The 13,445-nt window shown below is 34.5% G+C and overlaps 1 protein-coding gene across 1 annotated transcript in view; it reads left to right on the plus strand.

Moving 5' to 3' along the window:
• The window catches only part of ROBO2 (roundabout guidance receptor 2), a 700,057-nt gene that overhangs the window by 526,040 nt on the left and 160,572 nt on the right, over nt 1-13,445 (plus strand). Inside the window, exons 6-7 of the mRNA XM_027773853.1 lie at nt 3,929-4,056; nt 9,054-9,065. Of these exons, the coding sequence (XP_027629654.1) occupies nt 3,929-4,056; nt 9,054-9,065 (140 nt within the window). The remainder of the gene's footprint in view (nt 1-3,928; nt 4,057-9,053; nt 9,066-13,445) is intronic.

Genomic DNA, 13,445 nt, shown 5'->3' on the forward strand with positions numbered 1-13,445 from the left:
AGACTGAACAAAAACCAACTTTAAAAAAAAAAAGATGACATACAACATTCCCATTGCTATCCTTGTTTCATCCTCCTTAAAAACTATAAAATCTCAGAATGTTAGATTTTAGACTTACTTTACTTAGGTTCAAATATTATGTATTCTATCATTTTTTATATAAAACTTTTATTAAAGCAAGAGATAGGTAGATTTACATTGCATGCATCCTTCATATTTTGCCTATATGACAAATATCTCTAATGTGAAGTAAAACTTTGTAGGAAGGTATAACTACAATTTTGTTGCTTGCGAGATTGTATTTCTATCCAAATTGTATTATTTTCCTATGTGTCCTTAGAAGTATTTAAAAATTAAATTAAAAATTAGGTTAGAATATTATGCAATATGTAATTTTTCAATAAATCTTTTATTTTTTTCTTACTAAAGCAAGGGTAAGGCAGCCAGATCCCACAAAGCTCACTACGTGGTTTGAGTCTCAGATCCGGAGCTTGACAAATATGCTGGGTGTGTGTATGTGCATGTCCAAAATCGCAGAAGGAGAGAGAGATGAAAGCGTACTTTCTCTCCCTCTTTTCCTCTCTCTCTCTAAAGAGTGAGCATGCATGTCCTCTGACAAATAAATAAATAAAAATAACACCTACTCCATGAGGTGGCTGTTATTATGCATCGTTTTGCACTTTGCTAATGGGGAAATGAATACCCAGAAACTAAGGCATCCTGTCCATTCTGACAAGGACAGAAAGAGAACAAGCCCATGTCTGTTCCTTTTGCTCTTGGCTGTGTGCTCTCAATGGCTTGGTTATGCTACTGGGTGTTAAAAGCTCTGTGTTTTGAGTGTGGACTCAGCAATGGGTAAAGCAGAGTCTCTACCTTCAACAAAACAAATGACAATGCAAAACGTAAATAAGTACAGAATTCCGGGTGTTGACTTAAACACCTCTGTTTCCCAGAGGGAGTACTCACATTTTTATGGTATGGTGATAGGTGGCTTCAAACTAAAATAGCAGATAAGTCTTTCCTAATGATGTATGGCATTGTAAATAAGCAAAAATTTAAGGGAAACATGCAGATAGAAAAGTAAACATCATGATTATGATAGAGAAGGATGGGTAGTTAAGTGTAGTTAGCATGATTGGTATGTACGTATTGCTTTTTGTCATGCAACATCTATAAAATACAACTTTTTTTTTTTAAAGAGATTTTTGCTATAGGGTGTGTGCACTTGCTGGAGAGACATGAAGCAAAAGAGAGACAGAAAGAGAGAAATCACAACCTCCCCCACAAGGGGGGCCACGCCGCAATCCTTTCTCATCCATTCTCCTATCAGGATCTTGAGCATGCATGCAAAAGAATCTGGCCTGAGAGTTTTAAGTTGGCAAGTCTTGGACTCGAACAGTGGTTGACTTTGTGGATGTTTAGCAATGTAACCATTATGCCGTCTGCTCATCCCCAAGTAAAACTGTTATTAATCCATGACTTAGCCCCTATTAAATTAAACTGTGTTATTCATTTAGCTAAAGTTAGATACAGAAGATATCTGATTAATGGACTCTTTTTTCTTTTTTTCTTTTTGGACAGGTTTTTGCTATAGGGACATGCGCTTGCCAAGAAAGAGAAAGATGGAGAGACAGCAAGCAAGAAATTACCCCCAGGGGGGATGACCATGACATAATTCCTTCTTCTTTATTCTCCTCTTGGTATCTTGGGCACGCTTGCACTCCTAGTGTGAGTTTAAGCCACCAGGTCCAGGACCAGAACTGCAGTCCATTGCATGAGAGTCCAGTGCTGTAGCCATTATGCCACCTGCTGGTTCCAATTAATGCACTCTTAAGAGCAAGCTTAAAAAGATTTTTTTCTGACAGTATAACCACAACCAGTTTTTGTTAGTGTGTGTTTAATTTTTTTAAAGGTAATTTCTAGCTGTTGCCCTTTACTTGTCTAACCCTCTTAGCTGAGACTACAGGCATGTGCCGCTGTGCTATGGCTTTGTTTTAGACATGAACTCACCACATTGCCCAGGCCAGCCTCCAGCTCAAGGTCCTCCTGACCCACCCTTTCTGAGTTGCTGGAAAAGCAGGTCCACACCACCATGCTCTGCCTTTAGGTTGAAATGGAAATAGAATCTGAGCCTCTCATGTCACAGTCTACAGAACAGAGTGCCTAAGCATGTGCATCTACAGTTTCAAGTAGAGAAGATCAATTAAAATAATATTTTAGAAATGTCATTCTAACTGTGGTGTCTATGAGGAAGAGAGACAATGTGACCAATAAGAAGCTACTGCAAAAATGTGTCTTTGAAATAAAAACCATTAACAAAAACAAAGATTAGATCTAGAAAGAATGAAAAAAATAAAACTGTCATTATTTGTTTGTGTAATTATAATCTCTTAGATTCTAATAAGAATATATTCTTATGCAAGTACCAAAAAAAAAAAATCTCAGGATGTTTCTGAACTAATTGGTTAGTCAACTTTCTAAATAATTAGAAGTGAGAAAATGAATGTGAATGGAAGAGCTAAGGCTCTGCATTACCAAAAATAAATCCAAGTTAAATGATATGCATATATATATATATTTTTTTTTTTTTTTTTGGAGAGATTTTTACTATAGCGCACATGCACTCACCAGAAAGACAGAGAGACAGAAAGTGAGAAATCACCCCCCAGGGGGGATGGCCACTCCACAATCGCTTCTTCTCCATTCTCCTCTAGGGATCTTGGGCAAGCACGCACATGCGCCCTGTGTAAATTTAAACCACTGGTTCCGGGACTCGAACCATGGTTGACTATATGGGAATCCAGCAACATAGCCATTATGCCAACTGCTGGTTCCTGTAAATAATATTTCAAGAGTAAATATTGCTAATTCACAAAAATTATTATCCTCTTTTAATTCTTGCTATTATATCTACTTTTTTCAACTTGCCAACAAATAACAGAAAGATTTTCTGTCATTCCTTTTTTTCCCATCAATTTGCCAGAGGGCACACAGACATTGTACTCACCAGAGATAGATGGAGATGGAGAAAGCAGTCCCCAGGGGGCATGGCCGCACAGCAATCCCTCCTCCATTTCTCCATTCTGTATGGGTTTTGGGTGCCCAACTGTGTTTTCAAGGTAGGGCCCAGGACTTTAACTGGGTAGTCAGCCATGTGGGAACTGGCCCCCATAAACACAAAGCCATGAACTAGCCTAGATTTTCTTTTAATAGATTTTAGCTCTCTTATATTTAAGATGCTGAAAAAATAAAATTACTGTGTACAATGTGAGTTACAGAATAATAGATAATGGCCCAGACCAGTGGCATAATTCATGGGAAAATGAAGTACAGTGCTGGAAGCCAGATGCCTGACTTCAGGTTCAGATAGATGCCCCCAGGTTGGCAGGAAAACATGCTGGGTACATGTGTGTGCACATGCTAAGATCCTAATGAATTGTAGAGCCTGGGAAAGGGGATCACAGCATGATAAGACCTTGTCCAGAGTAATTTATTCTCTTTCTCTCTCTTTTTCTCTTTCTTTCACTCTTTCAGGCATGTGCATGTGTTATCATTCATGAATAAAATAAGTAAACTTTAAAAAATTAGAATATAACTCACTAAGAAGCTTAAAGGTATGCTATTTTCTTTACTAATGAACAGCTACCAAAGAAAGGTCAAAGTGATAATAATGTCTTTGCTAGTGTTGAAGTGGCAAACGCTGTGTACACATGTAGAATAAAGGTGAATGAAAATCAGGCAGCAAGAGATCAGATGTGAAATTAATGATCTCATCAACAATACCTTCAACCTAAGTAATTGTACTTGATAGATAAATGTATGTGTGTTGGTGTGTGCTTTGTATGGTAAGAGAAAAACAAAGACCAATATTTGTTGTTAAATTTACCAGTCAGTGCTACTTGGTAAAACCACTTCATATCCTGCACAGGTATGACATCAAAGATGATTACACACTAAGAATTAAAAAGGCCATGAGTACAGATGAAGGCACCTACATGTGTATTGCTGAGAATCGAGTTGGAAAAGTGGAAGCCTCAGCTACCCTCACAGTCCGAGGTAAGAGATTTAAGATGCTGAATGCACTTGGCTAAAATGGAAAATGAACTCACTAGTAGTAGATTGCAATGATAATTTATTCCAAAATATATAGATTTTTTTGTCCTTTCTCCTATTCATTGAAATGAAATTACTTCAAATTTGGGGTACCTAGTGATGATCATTTAAAAGCATTAATTTATGTTTAAACCATAGAAGCTAGTGTTCAGTAAAGTCTGAGAAATTTATGTTTAAAGTTTAAGAAATGTATATGTTTAAGAATACATTTTTAAAACATAAAATATCTATACAACTCTTGTACGCTTCCTTTGCTTTGTACTATTTACATCTCTTAGATGGAGTCAGTTTCAAAGGCATACTCATATTTTCTGTCCACTAATTTGTCACTATACTAGTCCAGGACTACCTTGAAAGTCTTTTCCACTTCAGCACTGAAAAAAGAAATCCAAAAAAAGCCAACAATGCTTCCAAAGATGAAAAATTAATACTGGAGAAGAACTCTGGCATTGAGATAATCTGATTTAGAGAGTGATTTGTGAAGTTCATTGGCCTTAAATAATTGAAATAGTCAGTGCCGCTCTTGTAATAACTTTCTCTTTCTGGGTGTCATGCACTTTCTCAGTCATGGAATAATGTGCATTTATGGACTCACTGGAATTGCTTATAAATGAAAAAAAGCATTGCTTAACTCTACAGTGCACTAGAATGAATTAACTGTCTCCCTGGTGGAACATGTTGATCACATGAGGTAAATTACATAATCTAAGCTACCAACTAGTACCACGAAGGCTGCGACACTTACTCGTACCGAAGAGACATCACTCAAGACACTGTTTACACCCACAGGGCTTGGAGCAGAGAGAGGCAAGCTCATCCCTTACCCAGTGTTTCACCCTTTCTTCCTCTACTGACTACCTCCTCCTCTCATCTTTTGTGATAAGGAGGCCAGCTGTGTGTTTCCATCCAAGTCTCAGTTACATCTCTGCCTACTTAGTCATGCCTATTTCTGTGTGCAGTTTAGATCCCAGAAGAATTATCTCCTTAAGAATAGGAGAAGGGTTCAGAGGAGTTTAGGGTTGTAAGAAATGTGTCAGAAGTTCTGAGGTTGGTCATCTGTTGGATGAGAAAAAAATGATTTTTTGTCAGGTCTACAAATTGGGTTTCAAATGATAAAAAATCCATTTGTGTCCATTTAACTATTAGGAAACAACTCTCTGGATACCTGGAAAAATATTGGCACTTAATATATTTCTTAATTATTCCATTTCTATTCCACCTAAGTCATAGTTTTCACCTCTAGACATTTTAGTGCGAACTTGAATACAAAACAAGCTTAGACAAAATTGACAAACTATTGGGACCAGCAGTTGGCGTAATGGCCATGTCACTGGACTCCCATGTAGCCGACTGCGGTTCGAGTCCCAGACTCAGTGGCTTAAACTCACGTCAGGCACATGTGCATGCATACCCAAGATCCCAAGAGGAGAATGGAGGAGAAGGGATTATGGCATGGCCATCCCCCCCAGGGGGTGATTTCTTGCTTTCTGTCTCTCTGTCACTCTCTGTCTTTCTGGTGAGCACACATCCCCTATAGCAAAAACCTCTCAAAAAAAAAAAAATTGACAAACTATTTTCTTAAAAACATTTCACTCTTCATTAACAGGCAACAAAAAACTGTGATCATACATGAATAGAATGTACTAGTGATTATGTATGTTTATAATATGATAACCCTTACAAGCCAATAGACAGCAAACTCCACTCTGTAGGTAATTTTCTGTTTGTTTTAACTAGGCAGCCCTTTGCAAAAACAAGTCACTTGACCAGAGTGTTCCGAAGTTTGTGCTTATTTTTTTTTCCTTAAGTGAATGAAAAATAAATAAATAAATAGCAACCAAGAAATGTTCTTTCAAAAAATATTTGCTGCCCAAGCAAATGGTGAGAAAATATGAGGAGTTGTTTATTTGTAGAAGCAGCGGGTTTCTTTTATACTTGAATGCTTGGGTGAATAAAATTTGAAGTGGTCTGTTTGCTTTAAGATTTTTCCCAGCTAATTGTTTTCATAATTCGTTTGAAAGTTTTAAGTTTACCATTTCATTTAACAAGGCATCCTCCTCATGCGTGGATATTTGAAACTAGGTTACAAAACTAATAGAGACCATTGTTTGTTTATAATAGAATTTTTTTTTTCCTTCTAATCAGCAAACCTTAAACAGTCTCTCCCCTAAGCTGGATCCTGTAGGTGGAGTGGAGTGTTTATTCTTTGTGCTATGTATTTATTACTTAAGACTAAAACCTCAAAAACAGGTTTTAAAAATCTTAATAGTATGATATATTGTGGAATAAAATAATATTTAAAACATTTTTAACATTAGAAAAAGCAGTTGAAATTTCTCAAGCTAAGAGATTAACAAGGAAAAATGTTATTATCTTCGAGTGTTTTTTCCTGTACTCATTTTTTTATGCACATAAATGAAATGTTCAGCCTTTCTCTGATTTGTTTTATTTGAAGAGGTCAACTGACCCAAGAGGCCATGTCATTTCATCCATTTAATGCAGGGACACAGTTTAGTTTAATTTGCTGATTTTGAAAACAATCACCTGCTGGTTTTTCTTTCTTTCTCCTTTTATTCCCCCAGAATATAATGTTGCTATATAACAAAACCAATAAAAAAAATTACTGTTATGTTTCTGATAAATTTTTTTAATAATGTTCATTTTAGCCAATTGGGAAAAAGGTAAGGGAGTTTTATAGTCAAAATCTGAAGCAGAGATCTACTCAGTTGTTTTCTATTTCAGAACTATGGTTAAACTGTAAAATGAAGCTTAAAATTAAGAGCTCACTTTGCTGAGTTGGCAACTATAGAAGTAGAAAGAAACAGTGCTAGTTTCTACCACAAGTCCTTACCATTTACATTCTATTCAAAGAATTCATTATCTAGTAGAACTTTCTAAAATGGCTCAGAAATAACTTGAACATATTGGTGAACACAATTTTGCCCCTTTGTTCAATTGTTTAATTGGCTTTGCGTAGATGAAGATCTCAATGGAAAACCCAACTTGCTCCTAGAGCAATGAAGTCCTTATTTTTCTGGAACTATTCTATACCAAAGTAAAAGAGAAATTTATTTATTTAAAATCATAATTAGTCACCATAGTCTCTTCTGTTTCTCTCTTTAATATCACAGACTCCAAATATCTTTTTGTTTTTTAAAGAAAGGTGTTTGAGATGCAACTTGAGGTAGCAGCTAAAAGCACAAATTTGAAGATGAAAGACAAACTTTTCCCCTACTGAACATTGACAAAATTTTAAGAAAAATCTCATCGTTTAGTACGAGGCATGACTTTATGATTTTTATTAGTTCATCGGGAAGTCAGGATGCATCTTTACATAGAAAACTATAGAAAAATACATCATGACTTTTCCCGACAACCTAATTGTCTTCTGTCTTGTTTTTGGTTGGTATTTTTGCATCTCATTTTCTACCCTTCCTCCCCAACAAAAACAAAGAACTTATTCAGTAGGCAACCTACTTCTCTTTTTTTCTTGTTGTAGCAAATCTTCCATATACTATAGGATAGAAGTGTTAGTCACTAAGTCAGAATTTTCATACTAAGACTATGATTGCCTTATTCTTCTTACTACTGTCTTACTCTTTTCCCTCTTCAATATGAATAATATTATAAGAATATGATTCTCATGTAGATGCAACCATAGTATTATTTTTAGAGCTTTCATAAGGCTAGTGCTATGAAGTATCCATTCAGTGATTTAATGCATATAATATGCTTTCAATGGCTGTATCTATTGCTCTGTGCCCAAAGAACCATCATCGACACAAAACTAACTATCTGTATGTTCTCGAATCACATTGTATATTCACCACATCTGTATCTATTGAGATGTTGGTGAAACATTGTTAGAAGAATTTTAATTTTTAATGTAAGTTTTCATAAAACTTTAGGTACTGTTAAATGTATTTCTTTATTTGAATAATGAGAACACATATTGATTGGGTCATAGGAAAATTCATGATGTATTTTTTCTGATTATCTGTACAAAAATGCATCATGACTTTTCCAACAATCAAACATTTTATATTTTTCCACTGCTTTGATATAAAGTGATTTAAAGATGTTCTGTTATCTAACCTGATTTAGTATTTTTCTTTACGAAAAAATTACTATTAAGCCCATGTGTGTCTCTTAAAACTTGTGTATGTTAATAATAAAAGCAGCTTATTACTACTGATTTTAGTGATCGAAAGTTATGGTATAATAAAAAAACAGCAATAATTTGTGAAAGTAGCCGTTTGAAAGCCCTTCTCAGTGTGAGCAAAAATCAACTTGTCAGTCATTATTTCCTACCCTCTGCCAAAAGATGAAAAAAACCTTAACAGTAGTTAGGGAGCTGCTGAGTTGAAATCTCCAAGGATGTTCCAATCTATTTGTTATATTTTCATCTACTCTGTCCACGATGAAAAGTGATGTGATCTTAACTTATTACTGACTGAAAAGCAGCATCCCGGGCTTTTCTGTAGTCCTTGTAATAGTTCTGACTAACCATGCTTAAAATCCAATTGCTATTTAAATCAGACAGTGAGGCCCTCTTTTATTGACATGACATTTGCTAGTCTGTGACTTGAATAGTTATATTCATCAGGTTCTTAACTTAGGGCAACATAGGCTATTTAACTCAAGATTTTTGAAATAGAAACTCGAGTAAGTGATGATGATAAGATGTTAGCTAAATTATCTCAGAGACTGCATAGAGTCAGGCTGGAGATTCAAAATAACTATTTTCTTAGAATTATATTTGTAACTTCTAGGATTATCAAACGCAGACATGCTGCTCACTCTTGAGTTGTGAGACTAGAAGTCACTCTATTGTCCATATTTAAATGTAACATTACACATCATGCATTCTGATAATTTTTTCTTTTTTTTTTTTTTAATTTCTTCTTTATGTTCTCACCACACCATTGTAATGTCTACAGCTCGCCCTGTTGGTAAGTAGCCATCTTCTACCCATTTCGCATGGCTTTGTATAATGCTTCATAGCTCATGTGTAGTAGGATTGGAAAGAATAAAAGATATTTATTCACCCATGTTAAACTATTACTCGAGGGATTGATTGTCTGCTCCCAAACAATCATTGTTTCTGATTTTTTCCTCGCTTTAACAAATTCTAGTTTCATTTAATAAACTGTAAGGCACCTAAGTTTAAGCTTTTTTTTTTTTTTAAGTTAATGGGGAAATTTTGAGATGTAATACCAATACTTTAGGATTTTGGTCTTGGTGTTCATGTCAAATTCTGAGGCCTTGACTTAAATCTTTCATTGTATTGTGATTTCCTTTTAGGTGTATTGCACTAAGTGAAACTGGTCACATAAACCTTCCTTTTAAAAATGAAAAAAAAAAAAAAAACACTTTTAGTGACTGTTGCTACACAGCAATGAGTAACGATTTTCATGTAAAAGAATATATTAATGATTAGTGTTATAAGCTACTACCTTTTTGTAAGGAGAAAAATACACTTTTTTATAAACATAAAATAATTATTAGTTATGTTTGATGTTAGTTAAGATAAAAGATGAACTAAATTAAGAAACTCTTACTTTATGCTCTTTTTAAAAAAAAATTTGCTATAGGGCACGTGCAGTAGCTTGAGGGAGAAAGAAAGAGAGAGAGAGAGAGAAAGAGAGAAAGAGAGAGAGAAAATGCTGAGTCACCTCTCCTCCCACCAGGGTCAATGACCATGCCACAATCCCTTCTCCTCCATTCTCCTCCAAGGATTTTTGGGCACACATGCATATGTGCTGGTGTGTTTTTCAAGTCTCAGGGTTCCTGACTCAAACAGCACAGTTAGCCACATAGAATCCAGTCACCTTAACCTCCACACCACCTGTTGACCCTCTGTACTTCTCTTTATAAGTAACTCAGAGTCCCAGCTTTGTAGGAGTAGTATTAACCTCTGCATACTTACTATGTGTCTACCTATTTAAACAGAATTAAATTGAATGCTTCAGGTTACTGTAGGTAGATCCTTACCCTAAATGGGCAAGAGAAGAAAAAGCTGTGATTTTTGGCATGAAAAGTTAATGTTAGTGATTTTAATATAGCTTATCCTTCTCTTGGCTTTGCAAACTTGAATAAGTTAGCAGCTTGCAGTTGCAGAAATTTTAAGTGGTGATTATTTGTAAACATTCGGAGGATAAAATTTTTTTATATTTATTGATTAATAATCTTTCTGCTTCTCCTTAAATGTTTATTTTTGTCCAGTGAGAAAGTGTAAAGAAATCTAGGTAATTCTAAGTAAATGAATAGACAGATGAGTGAATGAATGAATTCAGAACACTATTTTTTTAATATACCAAGAGATACTCTAACAATATATTCAACTCTAACCGCTTTATAATTGTCCTTCTAGCTTCAAATGCTTTCTTAATATACTGGCTGACCATTGTTGACATTTCATGGATATTGATCCAAACTCATGACATTTTTGCTCTCTTGGTTGAAACATTAATTTTGGTTTAAACTTCATTATTATACAGTATTTCCTTACGTGGTTAGCAAATAGAATAAATGAAACTTTGGTTTCCCAATCCGAATTTCTGATCTTTTCTGAGCAATAGTCCCTTTTGATTAATAACTTAACATCCCTAATCATTAGTCATCTCTTATATAAAATGGAGAGAATAACACTGACTTATCCAAACTATTGTAGGAATGTATCAAGTTTAAGATGGATCATATATGTGAAAAACGTTTTGGGTGTCCATATTGGCTATCATATTCCTCATTTCTGAGAAACATATTATTTTACATTTTAATATTTTTGCAATATAGTTTTGGTTTACAAGTAACTTAAACAGAACTGCAGCTTTATTTTTCTTGAAGCATAACTATTAAATCAATTGTGGTTTTTATGACTAATATTGTTTGTATGCTAAGGAAGATGTTATAATTCTTAAGTTTTATCTTCTATTTGTAACAAATTCTATTATTGATAACTTTACACATCTATGGAGTGGCATCTAAAATTAAGAAGAGAATGGAAAAGAATGAGGTGATCCAGAAAAAAACAGATGTTTATAGTAGGCTCCATGATCACTCTGTCAGAATTTCTTCCTCAACGAGATTTAAAGTCCAGAGATTGACTCATTTATGCAACAAATAGAAAAGCACTGCATGGAAAGATCTATATATACACTATATGTGATGCAATTACAGAATATTTATTTAAAAAACAAATTGTAAAATGTATAAAAATTAGTTTTTCATAATTTTTGATGACTAAGCAATAAAAACTTAACAATTTTAGTTATTTTAAGATATTATAAGGTATTAAACAGTATGATTTTTATGGTAAATATTTTAAAAGGTAGATAATTATGTGAGAACATTTGTCATTGAAAAGAATATCCAAAAACACAGGTTGGTTTAAAATTGGCAGCAATTGTAATGATAAGATTATGACTTTGGGGACCAGCAGTTAGTGTAATGGTTATGTCGCTGGACTCCCATGAAGTCGACCGCAGTTTGAGTCCCAGACCCGGTGGCTTAAACTCATGCCAGGCATGTGTGTATGCGTTCCCAAGATCCCAAGAGGAGAATGGAGGAGAAGGGATTGCGGCTTGGCCATTCCCCCTGAGGGAGTGATTTCTCGCTTTCTGTCTTTCTGTCTCTCTCTCTGTCTTTCTGGTGAGTGCACATGCCCTGTAGCAAAAACCTCTCCAAAAAAAGAAAAAAAAAATTATGACTTTTTAAGACAGAAAAAATGACATTTAAATTATACATCTTTATAAATAGAAAGCTTATGCCAGTATATCATGACTGCTTGATTTATTCTTCATAAGTTCTCAGAAAATAGGCCAATCTGTTAATAATTTCTAATATATTAAAAACCTTTGAACAAATAAAAAAGTACATTGATTTAAACATGTGACTTACACAGAGTATTGAGATGTATCTGTCACCACAAGACATTTCAAAACTTATTCCCATTTTTTTTATTCTTCTTTGAAATGATTTCTTAAATTCCCATTGGACTGGAACTAAAGAATAGCTTCTTGACACATTGTACTTTATTCTCAGAAAGTCTGTCATTTCATAAATCTGTCTCAAATGACTTATGACAATGTTCAGAAATATGAGGAACTATACTTTAAACCTGACAAGTACTATTAATTTTGGAAACTGAATGTTGGATACATTTTTATTGGATTACCAAAGAAGAAAGAACTGATAATGAAGCATTTTGCTTGCATTTTCTTAGCATCATCTTCTTATATTAATTTTAATACAGGACCTATAGATATTTGAATTTTCACTTTAGGGTCAGAAGATACAAGTCTAGTAAAATAATGAGATAAATATTTAAATAATAAAAATGACATTTTTATTAATTTTTCTAGTCATCACAAAAAGCAATCTTTCAATTTAGATGCTTTTAGTGTTTAGCTTTTTGTGATAGTACAAAAGTAATTCTACAAAGTAGAGATCACTGATACGTGAGAAAAAAAAACTTTTAATTAAAAAAAAGAATTATCATTAAGCTAAGAAATAACCACTAAATATATACATTGTAGGAAAATTCAGGAAATAGTCTACAGCTTTGAAAGAAAATTAGAAATCAATGCAGGTTCAGAAATACATATAGATTCAGAAACCAGTCACCATATTACTTGAGATTTCTTGATGGTCTGTGTGGAAAGCCCTCTTTAGAAAACATAAACTCTTGAAGTAGGAGTTTTGTCCAAGTGGATGACTCTTATGAGCTGCATTTTTTTTTGGGGGGGGCATATTTTTGCTATAGGACACATTTACTCACCAGAGAAACAGAGAGAGAGACAGAAAGCAAAAAATCACCCCCTGGGGGGATGTCCATGCTGCAATCCCTTCCCCTCTATTCTCCTCTCGAGATTTTGAGCACTCTCACATACGTACCCAACATGAGTTTTAAGCCACCAGGTCTGGGACTTGAACTGCTGTCAACTACTTGAGAGTCCAACCATGTAACCATTACTCCATCTGCTGGTCTCATGAGCTGCATTTTAGTTAAAGAATTTACAACTTTATGCCATTCACGGTTGGAATAAGTATTCTTTGCCTGTGCTTTTGATGTACTAGGGAAACTTGATTTAGACATTCCCTGGTGTCATGAGTATTACTGACAGCAAACAGTCACATACTTGCCAATAGAGGAAAGGTTTTCCAGATTTCACTTACTCATCTGCAATGTCACTAACATCTCCAAAAGAGTACTTTACCCCAAGTCTATATTTGCTGTTTAGCACAGAATCTAGACAAATGTCACTTTGATCATTAAAAATCCACTAGCTCTTACTGTGGATTTGGCTTTTTATTATTTCAAAGGCATTCCT

The sequence above is a fragment of the Tupaia chinensis genome, unplaced genomic scaffold, assembly GCF_000334495.1.
Source record: "Tupaia chinensis unplaced genomic scaffold, TupChi_1.0 Scaffold000382_1, whole genome shotgun sequence".
Classification (NCBI taxonomy): Eukaryota; Metazoa; Chordata; class Mammalia; order Scandentia; family Tupaiidae; genus Tupaia; species Tupaia belangeri.